Source organism: Tuber melanosporum (assembly GCF_000151645.1).
Source record: "Tuber melanosporum whole genome shotgun sequence assembly, scaffold_131, strain Mel28".
NCBI classification, from domain to species: Eukaryota; Fungi; Ascomycota; class Pezizomycetes; order Pezizales; family Tuberaceae; genus Tuber; species Tuber melanosporum.
In genome coordinates this window covers 184,968-198,680 of record NW_003298788.1, presented here as the reverse complement: position 1 = coordinate 198,680, position 13,713 = coordinate 184,968, and the positions used below count along the sequence as shown (strand labels likewise).

Below are 13,713 nucleotides of genomic sequence, written 5' to 3'. Positions count from 1 at the left end.
ATTGGTAGACCGGTATGATACAGCGCGGTAGTCCTTCAGTGACGCCGAAGTTTAGAGGTGGGTTAGGCATCTGGCTCGTGTAACATACTTAAAGCTGCAGGCACACTCACAGCCTTGGCACCGACCTCTTCGACACCTCCGGAATCCATCGCAGCCCTCATTAATCAACCAGCCTCAGCAAATATGGATATAATATCCACCGTTTCGAGCTATGTCGGGAAGATGGTGTCGTCAGCAGGCGCCGGAGGCTCTTCTGGGAAAATGAAGATTCTCCTCCTCGACAGTGAAACCGTCAGTCCCACCCCCCGTCCCATTGAGTTCCGGAGGTCTAATGTTGCTCAGGTGTCCATAATATCTACGGCTGTCACACAGTCCACCTTGCTCAGCCATGAAATTTACCTGATAGAGTTTGTCCGGCTTTCTATGAGCTCGGAGGGAGGGGGCTAATCTTATTTAGCCGGTTAGACAATGCTGATCGGGAGAAGATGCGACATCTTCGGTGTCTTTGCTTTGTACGGCCGACTTCGGATGCGATACAGCTCTTAATCGATGAGCTCCGGGACCCAAAGTATGGGGAATATCACATATGTATTACTCCCCACTCTGCCTCTCTCCGACCTTCTGGTAGAGCAAGCTAACCCCAGGATGGGAAGACTTCAGCAACATTGTCAAGAAGTCATCACTGGAACGCCTCGCAGAAGCTGACGACCATGAAGTGGTCCGCGTGGTCCACGAGTACTTTGCCGACTTTCTGGTTATTAATCCCGATCTATTCTCCCTAGGCTTCGGCGGTGCTCAACGGCGTATATGGTCTACATCGCCGGATATATGGAACGGGGACGGACTAGTGCGTTCTGCAGAGGGGGTTCTCGCGATATTACTAAGCTTGAAGAAGAGACCGCTCGTACGGTATGAAAAGAACAGTGCATTGGCGAAAAAATTAGCGTCGGAGATCAAGTATCAGATTGCACAGGAGGACCAACTTTTTGACTTTGGGAGAAGGGCGGATACACCACCGATTCTGTTAATCCTTGATCGCAGGAATGACCTGATTACACCCTTGCTATCGCAATGGACGTATCAGGCCATGGTTCACGAATTGTTGGGGATACATAATGGACGGGTGGACTTGTCCGGGGTGCCGGATGTTAGGCCTGAGCTAAAAGTATGGGTATTCTGGGACTTGACTAGTGTGGCTGCTGACATTTGGTTAGGAAATCGTGCTTTCGCAAGATCAGGATCCGTTTTTCAAGAAGAATATGTATCTCAATTTCGGTGACCTCGGTGGGAACATCAAGGATTATGTGGATACATATCAACATAAGACTAAATCAAACATGAATATCGAGAGTATTGCGGATATGAAGAGGTTTGTTGAGGAGTACCCTGAGTTCCGGAGGCTTTCCGGGAATGTCACGAAGCATGTCACACTTGTTGGGGAGCTTAGTAGGAGGGTCGAAAAGGACAGCCTACTAGAGGTTAGTGAGCTCGAGCAGAGTCTTGCTTGCAACGACTCGCATGGAGCTGATTTAAAGGTATGCTTGGCCTTTCGAGGCCTAACACTGATCTGTTTATTAACGGTGTAAGTCTCTCCAACGTCTCCTGCAATCGAACATTCCCAGCGAAAACAAGGTCCGGTTAGTAGCACTCTACAGTTTGCGTTATGAGAAGCACCCCAACAACGCCTTGGCAGTCCTTCTGGATCTACTTCAAGTTAATGGAGTCCCACACTCCCGGCTCAATGTATTCTCTGTATCCCTATCTCGATCCTTCCGCATCTAACGAGCTTAGACAATCTCCAACCTACTGCACTATCAATCCACTGTAAAACGCCAAGAAGATCTCTTCGAAACGGATAGTATCTTCTCTCGAGCACGCAGCGGCTTTAAAGGTCTTAAAGGTGTAGAAAATGTCTACACCCAGCACACCCCACGTCTAGAGCAGACCCTCAACAACTTGATCAAGGGCCGTCTAAAAGAGGCCACCCATCCGTTCGTGGAAGGTGGTGGAACAACAAGGGATAAGCCCCAAGATATCGTTATCTTCATGGCTGGAGGTACAACATATGAGGAAGCGAAGTTGGTTGCGCAAATTAACGCTTCAACGCCGGGAGTTAGAGTTGTACTTGGCGGGTCTAGCTTGTTGAACAGTAAGGGTTTTATGGATGTTGGTTTATCTATTCCCTAGCGTTGTGGACGGCGGGGTTAACCTATGTGGTAGGAAATTGACGGGTTGGTTCCAACCTGGCCAGCGCCAGAGCCGAGGAGTGCTGCGGCAAGATTGAGGAGAGAGCTTGGAAGGTAGCGTGGTATAATGGCCTTTTCAGACCCTTTTTAGTATACTCGTGTTTTATGTTCTTAGGCGTGGCGTTAATGGTTTAAGATGTTTTCTACAACTATGAGATGTGTGGGTTAGTACTGCGCACTGCGCTTCCACCCAGGATGCTTGTGGGAGATTCCCTGGAGCGGGGGCTGGCGGTTTTACCTTTCAGCTATCATAATATTATTATAGAAGTGTAAGTGACTTGATGGGTTTGATTCGGTAATATTGTGAAACATGGATAGTGAGCTGGTGTATCCTGGCTTCTGTCGTTGAATGTACGAGATCTAGTCTAAGCACTGTATCTGACTTGGCTTCTATCGTCCAGTGCACAATCGTGGTGTAGCCTGAATAATCACTCGGACTACATCCTTCCCCTATCAAGGCCTTTACTCCTAGCGGCCGAGTCCGGCGTAGTGCCCTGAACGGGATTTTCATGAGCCGTGAATATTGTATCATATTCTCATGGCCCTTCTCTGTATATGATACTCTTGTCCATGTATTATACGGGTGTTTGACGACCTTTAGCCTGCATCTATCTATAATGTTTAATACCCCGTAGGTCCTTCTTTGTCCATAGCTGAGTCCACTTTTTTTTTTATCATGGATATCTTGGCTGAGATTATTGCTTTGCATATTGGCGTATTTCGCCGGTAGCTGTAAGTAATCAATGTTTATAGTTCTCCTCGTTTGAGGACCTGTCTGTTCTGATGATTCATTCAATGTTTATGCTAGTATCATGATAATAGCGTTTAAACTCAGGCGAAAGCAAAAACAAACTCATACCCTAATGGGACAAGTATCTGATTCCGCGGTAACGTTACGTGAAATACATAGCTGGCGCAGTGACTAAGATGTCAAAGAACATTAACCACCGCGCGATTAGCGGGAACCCGGGAGTTCGATTCCCCTCGTTATGAGTTATTAATGAACGGTCCAGCGCGTAGGGTAGGAGAATTAAGGAATCCTGCACTATGGAAACCAGGGGGAGACCGAAGACCTTAGCCTTCCTCAATATATAGGGCTGTAGCGCAAATCGGGCGTATGATACTATCCTACGAGGAGGTAAAGTCCGACTCTAGATTAGACCTCTATGTTAGGGGTGAGGTCCGGGATCAGCGGGGGGAGCAGAAAAATACGAGAATCTTTTTCCTCCATGTATCTATACTGGTAACTGCGGCCTCTGGACACTAGTACGAACACCTGAACCTGTCTGTGAGGGTGAGGATGACCATTTAGTATCAAACCACCTTCCATCATTGATCGCCTTGTTGACTTCTCGTGCTCTCTCAGAAGGGTCGGGTGCCAATAGTTACTATTAATCTGGAAACAGTGACCAATTGATCTTGATCATATATCTTTCCTCGTGGCACTTACCCACTGATGTGCCCTCCTCACTCACTCGCACGTGAATATCCAGCGCCTGTCCAATACTTACCATCCCTCCGTGTGTCTGACAAAATATTCGGCGGCCCATAGCTTAGTGATACACAAATCCTCCGAGTCCCCTTATCTCTGCGCAGCTTGATTCACATTTTTTCCTTGCTGCACTAATGATCGGTGGCGTTTCTTGGGAAAAGGATGTTCCGTTCTTTATATTCTTAACCTAGCCAGCATCCCGAGGCTGCTGGCCATATCCCCCGCCCGCAATCGGGTGGAAATGTGGAGGCCAATAACCCCAGAGTGTTCGGGTCGCCGGGTGCAGCGGGGTGGTCTCGAGTGACACCGTGGGTATGATACCGGTAATCTGCTTGAGGCGATATCGTAGTTAGGTGCTAAGCAAGGAAAGGGTGGAGTATCATAAGAAGCTTCGCTCTAGAGAGCAACCCTCCTTCCCCATTTTCCAACAATACCGCGCGCGATCTTACTTGTCGGATGGGATAATTTCGGCAAATTTTTCTATTGGTGAGCGATGCGGTGTCGTGGTGTCTGATGCTTTAACGGATAACTTTCACTTCGTTCACACCGTATCATCCTCCTTGTTCTCCGCACGCTGCACTACTTAGCCAACGTACAACACCTTAAGAGTCGGTATCCCGTAATGTACCCATACTATCTGTGATATATGCGGTGTGTGTGTGTGCGCGGTAGATTTATTTCTGAAATGGCTACGTTCGAGAACACCGACTTGGGGGTGTCGTATGGGTGAGCCTTTTATCACACAAGGGGGGAAAACTCGAGGAACGCATCACCCAAACCCCAGTCCTGCTAATCCTCAATACTCCAGATACCCCAGCCTCGTTATTGCTTCGATCCCTCCATGTGCCGTGAGATCTCATAAATGTGGAAATTCCCCCCTCTCGTCCAGTCCCGGGGGAAAATCACATCAAACTTATTCCCCAAGTTGAGGCGAAACAGAGGGAATAGGTATAGCACCCTGATGAGAGAGGTGGATACGACGTCCTAACACATTTACCCTCTATCTGAGTACCCATGGTATATCTGTGGACATTAAAAATCCGAAAAGAAAAAAAGTGTAATCACTTACTATCACTCGCTCAGTATGCCGTCCGCCGGTGCAAAAAGGGAAAAAATGAACGGCACGGTGCACTAATATGGACAATTACCGTCCTGGAGTCGGCCATGAACCGTAGTTACGATATTGACACTGTATACACCTAAGGTGTGGAATAATGAAAGGGAGCGTAAGAGAACGAGCCGAAGGGAGAGTGGGGGGAGGGGGGGTGAATACACATAATTTCTGAAATCTCTGTGCTTTCTATCCATGGCGGTGGTGGTTGTGGGGTCGACGTGTGAGGTATCATATCGCTGCTTTGGCATTTGGAACTGCTCGCATGTTACATGCGATAGTCGCAGGAGGAACCTTCGCACTATCGCCGAACAATAGCGAAGTGAGTCCGCTGACTTCACCGCGCACTATTGCAAATCGTCCCGGGAGGTGCTAAAGTGTCCGGATACTCTATAGATCGCAAGCTATGATGGCAGAGAATGTTGGCAAAGATAACAGATAAGTTACCGGCCGATGAGAGCGAACGGGCTCACCTCACCCACACTATACCCGCGTCTGGGAGACGTGATTCCTTCTCGTTGGGTTTGTCTCTGGTGGGAGGAGCGGGGGGGCGGCGGCTTGGAGGATGCAGTACTGCGTTTAACGAGTTTCCACGGTATGATAGTACAGTATTGTGACATTCAATTGGTATCGTTGAGAATTATCCCTTGCCCTCTCGTGAAGGTAATCACAAATCCTTCGCCCGATTCTCTTCTCTACGGATGGTCTGGGGGAGCAACCAAGCTATGATAATATTATTAGGATATTCTAGTCGCAAAGTGACTTACCTAATCGATTAGATATCCCTTCAGCCAAGTGAGTCACTTGCGCACTGGGGCGGAGCATATACGACCATAACTAATTATTTCTACTCACCTTGGCTCGAGAGCTCATGTTCATACAAAATCACTCGGGCTAGAAATCCTCCAGAAATTGCTCCAGGCCCGAAATGATTGGACTCTTCAGTTCGCTCGTTTTAAAAACCACAGCTGCACCACCGCGTGGGCGAGCAAGTCTCTCGTAGTTGAAACCGAAAGATTGTGATTGAAACCAGAAGATACATACGAATCACCATTCACTCTGGAGTAAACTAGGAATACCCAAACAACCCTTCCTTCAACACGAAATAGAGTAAAAAATCTATTTTTTTTTTTTTACCATACACAACAATCATATCCCGACAAGTAGGGATGTAGGGATATTTTTAGAGGGGAAGAAAAAGCATCACTCGTCAACAAGGCTTGGTTCAATCCTTGCACAAATTTCCGCATACTCTCCGAATCTCCTCTCGCTCACCTCCGCATCTTGTGTAGTCCAGAACATGGTCCACCCCGAACCGGGAATTTTGTAGGTCCCTTTCGCTCGTTCAAAGTACTACCTCTCATTAGCCATCTCCCCTATGCTGCGGTTGAGTGGGGAAGGTGAATACCCATTTGTTAACAGGATTCCACCTCCTACTCCTCCAAACTATCCCCTCCGTACCCTCAAAGAGTCCATTCCTAACACCTTCCACCATCGCCTTAAACACCACATCCGCAACCCCACCCGTCCCTTGACTTCTCTTCAACACAGCAAATTTATCCAAGTAGCACACTCGCTGTTTTGTTTTATCTTCGCTCGGATACTCCCAGGTGACTATAGCAGCCCCCTCATAATCCCCTGCTACAATCACCGCAGCAATGTTATCATTGGTGCGGGAAAGGTAGTGCTCCAGATCCAATCTCTTTCCGAAGGAGTCTTCAATTAGCAGTGTTAGCTTCGCAAGGTTTATTTTCGAAGCATCGGTGAGCTTTGTGTGTGATGGGTGGGTGGTGATCGGGATTCCGTGCTTTAGGAGGGTAGTTAGTGTCGCGGGGCTGGATGATTGGACGGGGAGAGAGGAGGAGATTAGGGGTTTGTCTGTGAGGAGGTTGTAAATTAGCGGGTTTTTGGAGTGTTTGGAGGTGGAGTTCAAGTTGTGGGCTGCTGCTAGGGTCGAGGTGGTTATTACGCCGGAGGAAGTGGGAGGCAGGAGGGAGAGGGCTTCACGTAGAGTTGAGAGGTTTGAGAGGTGATGGTCGTTCAGTTGATTTTTAAGATCGTTGTACTCTTGCTCGAGGTTTATAAATACGTGTGCTCCGGAAGGGCGGTCGATAGAGGGGATTCCGCCGAGAGGGTCGAGAAAGATTATTCGGTCGAGAGATATGGGTTGGTCTATCGGGGAGCTCTGTGGGTAGTGGGCTGAGAGCAGTTTCGTCAATTCCAATACTACCTTGTTTGCCGTGGCAGGAACCAGGCACTGATTCGAGTTATATGCCATTGGGTAAAGTACTGGTATCACCCCACGGGAAAGCGGGGTGGTGATGTGGTTTGGTGCAACCTTCAGCGGAGATCCTTCCAAATCAACTGTTAGAGTACCATCTACCCTTCTAGCCTGCCCCCTCTCCATCTCAATGGCTAATACGACCCTATCCGCTTGGTTCTCGATATCGGCCCGCCATTCTGCAATTGCCTCGGAGCCGTTTGCCGAAGGAAGCTCCTCGTCCACTACCACAATGGTGAACAACCCCAGCCTTTGCAATTGACATATCGTCCTCCCCACCCCCTTCAGCGTAGCATCGTCCGTATGGCTCGCACCCCGAATCTTGATCAATCCAACATGAATGTCCTCCTGGGCTATTTCAGACACTAATAGAGCCGGCGCAATACCTGGTCCCACTGTTGAATTGCTTTCTAATGATTCTTGCGCGTATGTCAGACCCCGGGCCTTTATATCTGAGCTAGCTAATGGGGACTGTTTCACAAGCTTCGGGGGAGGCGCAGGCGAGGGAGCGCCGGGTTGCGTTGGCGACACAGCGAGTGAGGGTGTAAAGCGCTGTAGGTATGCCCTTGCTTCTCGCTTTGTAGAGGTAGATGATAGTACAGATAGGTACAAGTCCTGTCATAGTCACCCTTGTCAGGAATCGGGGCAGCCGAAGGGGGGAAAAACAACCCCTTCCAATCATCTCCAAGGAGGGGATTCAAAAAACACTAACCCTATTTTCTTCAGCAGTCTGACTCCTCGAACCTGGAGCCCCGGGCTGTGAAGTGGTAGTAGTCACCGCAATCCCCGCCCCCGCCAACCTTTCCGGACTCTGACATAATTGCAACCCCGTAGCTAAAAATCTTGCTCGTACCGAGGAATTGAGTGACGTGGACTGCCACATGCCCATTAGTTGCGAGTTGGGAAGGGCATCTCGAGTGAACTCACAGAGGAGTTGCCGAGTAGCAACGAGTGTATCCTCGCAGTTCGAGAAACAAATTTCATCGCTAAAACACTCGGCCTTAATCAAAGAAGCGTAAGACAGGGAGACAAAGAGGAGGGAACGAATGGATGATGATGATGGAGGGGTGAGAGAAAGAGAGCGAGGAGGAAGGGAAGAGGGGGGAAATAAATTATCATGCTATTGAGGCATTTGTGGATTGTGTCAAGACGGCTGCATACAGAAGGTGCAGTGGAGGAGAAAGAATGGATGGAGAAGGAGAGAAAGACTCACACGTTCGAAAGGTCAAGATGATTCAGAGAGAATGGGTGTTTGAGCAACTACCGGTAGTGTGAACATTTCTGCTTCACGTGCGAGGATGGGAACTGTATTGCAACCGAAGGAGTTAATAAGATGTATTATTTATGAGTTCTTCGCTGGAAGGTGGAGGGGGGTGGTGGGGTTGGTTTTCCTGTTGCCCGAAGTATCAACAGTCCTCATCAACCGTGTGGTCTCCGGATTTGGTGACAAAAGCAGATTTAGCGTTTTCCCGAAACAAGTATAAGCTCAGCCCTCAGGACAACCGACGCGCTGAGTCCCATTAACTGGTGTTCACAATTCTGTTAAGATGACAAACTAGACCTACACCAGGCATATGATCTGACCTTCGTTGATAATAATATAATAGATTTTAGGAGTTTGAAACCGGACAGCCGTCATAATAATACTCGAGTAGTAGAGATCGCTAGGCCAATGGATTGATGTCTCCAGCGCTGCGCCGAGTGAAGTAATTATACGAGTACTCGAGTACAGTACAAGTGCCAGTCAAGAATACATACTACGAAAACAGGGATAATTTGCTGTTTAACTATTCTTGCCTTGTACGAGTACGAAAACATCTTGCCTGGCACCTGTACAGTACTCGAGAACTCTATGTGCCAGCGGTTAGCTGTGTCCTCCTCATGAACACACAATCGGGCTTGCATTATCATTCATTACAAGCATAAACAAATCAGGAAATATCATGTTGTATATTAGTCAGTAAGTAGATATATAAGAAGTTTATGATTGTAATCGTGTTGAAGTCGAATTTGCAGTTTCGTTGTAATATTATACTAAAAATGCCAATACCCCAGGACCCAACAACATTAATGAGCAAAGAAGGTCAAATTCTGAACTATGCCGCATTAGATAGAGTACTGTACAGAGAGCAATCTTAATACAAATATTTGAGGAAATAGGTATTCTAAACAGTGCCTGTTTGAATATTATAAGAACTAAGTGTAATGATCCCTCCTCGGATAGTTAGTTCTTGGCGACAGGGAACGATACTTCTCTTCTCCTTTTGTCTTTTTCCTTAGTCTTATAATAGATCTAGGCCTCTGCCTACATTACTGATAGTACAAGACCTTTGTCTTCTATCAGGAATGCTTATCGTAAGCTTTCTCTAACTCTTCTTCATGAAGAGCTTTCCTTGGCATAACGATAATGTTGCAATAAAGATAAAGATTGTAAAGGTGTTTTATATTTGTTAAAGTAATAAGTAGGAAAAGTACTTAGAACAAAGCGTGAAGAACCTATTCCCCTTGGCCACATCTGCCTCCTTATATAGTGTTCTTCCCACCCATGGTCATGTGACCCGAAGTGGTCACATGCGCGAAACCAAATCATAACAAACTAGTCATATGACTCAAGTGGTCACATGCTCGAAACCCATGACCTCGTAGCAAGGTCATGTGCGAAAACTCATAAACCAATCATAACGCAATAAACAAGTCATATGACTTGAATGAGTCACATGTGCAAAACCCACCATCTCATAACAAGGTCATGTGCTAAATATAATCATATGTGCAAGGCATACCCGCAAGGCACACTTGCAAGGCATACTCACCAGGCGCACGTCCCATGACTCATATTTGAGCCATGTGCGAATCATAACAAACCAACATAATAAATCATATGACTCGAATGTGTCATATGTGTGAAATCATAACATACCTGTGACTCATAACCATGTGTCATGTGAAAACCTTTCCCCTGCCAAGCCACATTTGTGACACTAAGTTACATACCAACAACATATGTGAACATGATAATTATCATGTACAGTACTGTAGGTACTGTACTCGAGTAGAATTTCTCATTTTGGTGACCCAGGATGTCACTCGTCCTCTTGGCAAGACCTCGCTTAGCCATGCTCCCAAGATTAACCCGATAATTAATTCTACTACGAATAGATTTTACACCCAACTGTTTCACTGCCCTTTGCCATCGTCACCACTTCACTCATCAGTCCTCCCTCCCTTCTGCACTTTCACCTTTACCCGAACTTAAGAGCCTCCTCCCTCACGCTCCCTTCTCTACTGGTAATCAAAAGCAACAGAAACAACAACAACAACTACTACTCCTCACATGAATATATCAACTGATCAACGCTCCTACTTTGCTCTCCCGACCTATCCCCGAAACCCTTCCCCCCCAAAGCGGCCGCTGTCCGCATCCCCACCTGGAACTCCCTCCCCGCCTAGAACACCCCCAGTCGTTCCAGCATGGACCCCGATCAACGAACCTCCCTCTTTACCTTCATCCCCATCCCCATCCCCTAAGCCCTCGGATAACGATACGGAAGTAGAACACCTCTCGCCGAAAGCAATCCACCGTCGTGGGAACCACTCCCGGCGGTTTGTGAACCTGTTAGCGAAGCACTCTCTCACAGCCCCGCCTGCGAAACCTTTTTCCCTACGGGCAAAGCATTTAGCAGTTATTACAACAATCCTGCACAGAACCTTGTTGGATGCAGACTACCCGCGTGCGGCTCGTGCGTTTGCTTTGCTGATACGGTGTAAAGGCATTGATCTTCGACCCCTCTGGAGTATAGGCCTCGACCTCCTCCTCCGGATACCCACCACTACCGCTCCCACCAACGCGAACACTGAAAAGGCGATTGAATACCTGAACCGCTTAATCCTATTCTACCCATACCGTCCCCGCATCCACGCCCACCACCCTGCGATAATTTCCGCCGCTAGAAGGAAAGAAGGAGACATTGGACGTACAGGTCCTGCGTCCGCGTTGGAGTTCTACCCTGCACTGTTTCGGTTGCGTGTTATGCAGCCAGAAGGCCTTGAGAAGGTTCGGGAGGAGATTGAGGAGCTGATGCTGACACCGCCGTGGCCGGATATGGTTGGTTTATGGTTGATGAAGGGTATGGTGTTGAACGCGCTTGCGGAGGAGGAGAGGGATCTGGGGAGGAAGGAACAATTGAGGACAGGCGCTGAAGAGTGTTTTGATGAGGTGAGGGAGAAGGGTGGGAAGGTTCCCGAGGAGGCGGTTTGGGAGGAAGGGATGGACAATGTTGAGGTGGTGGAAGGATTTTCCTCTGACGAGGATGAGATTCTGGATGGTGATGACTACGATGAGAGAATGGACGATTCCGGGTGAGTTGTAGTATTCACGACCGGTGCTTGATATCCAAACTGTCTTCGGTATGCTACATGCTTGATATTTACCCCCATGTAATCCCGAACAACTGCCACAGCAACGTTATCGTAGATATCATAATATTATGATACCCAAACAAGTTCATTTTCAGCTATGGTACGCATTATGCTTAAGAAACTGTGAACCATAATATTATGATACAAACGATCACTCGATCACATGCCGACCGACCCTTACCACTCACAAGCAACCAATGGCAACGTGGGGAAAAAAAAGAAACAGCATTTCAGTCCACAGAGCAAGCAGTCTGATGATCCGCAACCCCGACGATCAACCACTCTCGGTAGATTAACCCCGCTCCCCGCTGGGAATGACGGGCAAGCAAACGTCCAATCGAACACCACTCGCTCACAAGATGGGAAGGAGGGGATGACAAATTTGGCGAACTTGGGGTTTTAGGGGGGGTCGCTTAGGGGACGGGGTTGTGGGAGTAGAGGAGGGCGTTGCCTTGGGTTTGGTATCATGTACTCGTATAGCAAAGGGCTTTCATAGGGCCTCACTCTCATGCTTCACTCTGCAATTTTCCTCTGTATGAAGTTGATTGTGTGTTGTAACTTGTGATGTGGGGGGAGAATTCGGGCACAATCTCTGTATGGGATTATTATAAATCATGAATTCTAATATATATCACACCGAACTATGTCATAGGAGGCTGATACTATGTGCCCCGAAGCACAAAAGACCAAACCAGATCTCTCATCTTTCCTTCCTTCCTTCCCTCAGCACTAGCCCCCCTACACCCGCATGCAATGGCCATCTTTGACAGGATGCATTGGATGTAAAAAGCTAGCAGAGTGCAACCAACAAATGTCAAAGCCTCCTGTGAGGCCTCAGTGGAACTGTGGATGCAAGCTTGCTCGGGTGGAAGTGTAAGACCGGCATGTGAGAGTGGTAGGGAGGCCGAAGGTCAAAGACTGGCTATAAAAGGAGAAAATTAACTACAGCACTAGGTCACCGGCAGGGTCCTCTTTGAGGCTTCGAGTGTAGCCGTTTGCTCACTGAGGTGTCTTGCTCGTTCCGGTGTCTTTCACGTAAATTTTCTCTTCCTCTCTGCTTGCTCTCGTACTCGAGTAGAGCCTCAGCTAGATATCTGTACTCGTGTATTATGATATTTCATATCATACTACACCCTGGATGAAGGGAAGTAGTGCTGGTATCGTAATATATTATTAATGTTCAAAATTAGCCCTGGGACAGCCCATACCGCCGGCCCTGGTCCTTGGGGGAAGAAAAAACGGTTATATCATACTGCGGCTTGCCCCCCCCCCCTTCCACGTTCCTTGTCAAGGTCTAGACTCGTGCCTGAGGATCGAGTGAGATGTTGTGAGCATGCAAACAAGAGTTCATATCATACAAGTAGTGTTTGTGCTTATTAAATTCTGTTGGGTTGTGTTTGTTTTAACTTACCCTTTTCTTCTTAGGTCAATCAGCGGTTCATATAGTTTACCTACAGTTCGTCACGAGTTTGATGGTTCTGGCAATTGGGAAATACTGGTAAGGTAATAACCCACCGCGGACCAGATTCCAAGCGGGATTACCGAAGGGTACATTCTGGTCAAGGAATCCGAGGGCATCAGCTGGCCGGTGCGAATGTGGGTAGGTTGTTCTGTCCGGAGGATCAGACGCTCAAAAAGAGTCATGCGATATGATACAACCCTGGCCGTAAGCTCATTCCTATAGATTTCTATTCTAAAACGGGGTTAGTAACTGATTCGGGTCTCTGGATGAAGGTAGTTGGCACGAAAGGGCACACATTCCATCCCTTCGAACTCTGGGAACGACCTTCCTGTGATGAGAACCTTGAGCCTCGTCAACTTGCACTGCCCTAGAGGAACTGGTGGAGCTTTCTGGTTCCCAGACTGAAGGGCATCCGGATGGGGTGCACTCATGCTGGGGGGCTTGAAAGATGGGGTATCGAAGTTAGCGATTCCTCTACGGGTCACCTTGAGGGTTGACTGCCACAGTATCCATTGCAGTCTCCCATGTTTTCTTTTTTCCTTTCTTATGTCGTCCAAAGCAAACCCATCATTCACATCCTGGACAGGGCTCAGCTACAACCGGAGAATTCATGACATCGAGCCTCCACAGGACCCATACCTGGGTCCGGTGGCTCGACCATATATAATTCCTTGCGGCTTTCTACAGGCTACCTCTCCCGAC

General features: G+C 47.9%; 3 protein-coding genes; 2 read left to right on the top strand and 1 right to left on the bottom strand.

The window, feature by feature from the left end:
- Positions 1–145: 145 nt before the first annotated feature.
- On the top strand, positions 146–2,519 carry GSTUM_00002508001 (uncharacterized protein). XM_002836138.2 has 8 exons: positions 146–291; positions 343–407; positions 458–588; positions 654–1,165; positions 1,215–1,535; positions 1,588–1,743; positions 1,792–2,166; positions 2,221–2,519. The coding sequence occupies exons 1-8, from the start codon at positions 184–186 to the stop codon at positions 2,302–2,304; spliced, it is 1,752 nt and encodes a 583-aa protein (XP_002836184.1). The 5' UTR covers positions 146–183; the 3' UTR covers positions 2,305–2,519.
- Positions 2,520–5,950: 3,431 nt separating this feature from the next.
- GSTUM_00002507001 (uncharacterized protein) lies at positions 5,951–8,474 on the bottom strand. XM_002836137.2 has 6 exons: positions 8,344–8,474; positions 8,058–8,130; positions 7,843–8,004; positions 7,495–7,745; positions 6,258–7,437; positions 5,951–6,202 (listed from the first exon to the last, which is right to left on the bottom strand). The coding sequence occupies exons 2-6, from the start codon at positions 8,112–8,114 to the stop codon at positions 6,053–6,055; spliced, it is 1,800 nt and encodes a 599-aa protein (XP_002836183.1). The 5' UTR covers positions 8,115–8,130; positions 8,344–8,474; the 3' UTR covers positions 5,951–6,052.
- A 1,884-nt stretch (positions 8,475–10,358) lies between these two features.
- GSTUM_00002506001 (uncharacterized protein) lies at positions 10,359–12,065 on the top strand. XM_002836136.2 has 3 exons: positions 10,359–10,737; positions 10,811–10,841; positions 10,901–12,065. Exons 1-3 carry the CDS (start codon positions 10,465–10,467, stop codon positions 11,491–11,493), a joined length of 897 nt encoding a protein of 298 aa, XP_002836182.1. The 5' UTR covers positions 10,359–10,464; the 3' UTR covers positions 11,494–12,065.
- Positions 12,066–13,713: the final 1,648 nt, after the last annotated feature.

What these genes read in the sequence shown, in the direction of transcription:
- GSTUM_00002508001 (XM_002836138.2), top strand. Translation starts at nt 184, where the DNA reads ATGGATATAATATCCACCGTTTCGAGCTATGTCGGGAAGATGGTGTCG. An exon ending in TCCTCCTCGACAGTGAAACC is followed by an intron (nt 292 to 342) that starts GTCAGTCCCACC and finishes AATGTTGCTCAG; the next exon opens with GTGTCCATAATATCTACGGC. An exon ending in ACAGTAAGGGTTTTATGGAT is followed by an intron (nt 2,167 to 2,220) that starts GTTGGTTTATCT and finishes CCTATGTGGTAG; the next exon opens with GAAATTGACGGGTTGGTTCC.
- GSTUM_00002507001 (XM_002836137.2), bottom strand. Translation starts at nt 8,114, where the DNA reads ATGAAATTTGTTTCTCGAACTGCGAGGATACACTCGTTGCTACTCGGC. An exon ending in TGCTACTCGGCAACTCCTCT is followed by an intron (nt 8,005 to 8,057) that starts GTGAGTTCACTC and finishes GGCATGTGGCAG; the next exon opens with TCCACGTCACTCAATTCCTC. An exon ending in GGAATCCTGTTAACAAATGG is followed by an intron (nt 6,203 to 6,257) that starts GTATTCACCTTC and finishes AATGAGAGGTAG; the next exon opens with TACTTTGAACGAGCGAAAGG.
- GSTUM_00002506001 (XM_002836136.2), top strand. Translation starts at nt 10,465, where the DNA reads ATGAATATATCAACTGATCAACGCTCCTACTTTGCTCTCCCGACCTAT. An exon ending in GGAACCACTCCCGGCGGTTT is followed by an intron (nt 10,738 to 10,810) that starts GTGAACCTGTTA and finishes CAAAGCATTTAG; the next exon opens with CAGTTATTACAACAATCCTG. An exon ending in ACAATCCTGCACAGAACCTT is followed by an intron (nt 10,842 to 10,900) that starts GTTGGATGCAGA and finishes TACGGTGTAAAG; the next exon opens with GCATTGATCTTCGACCCCTC.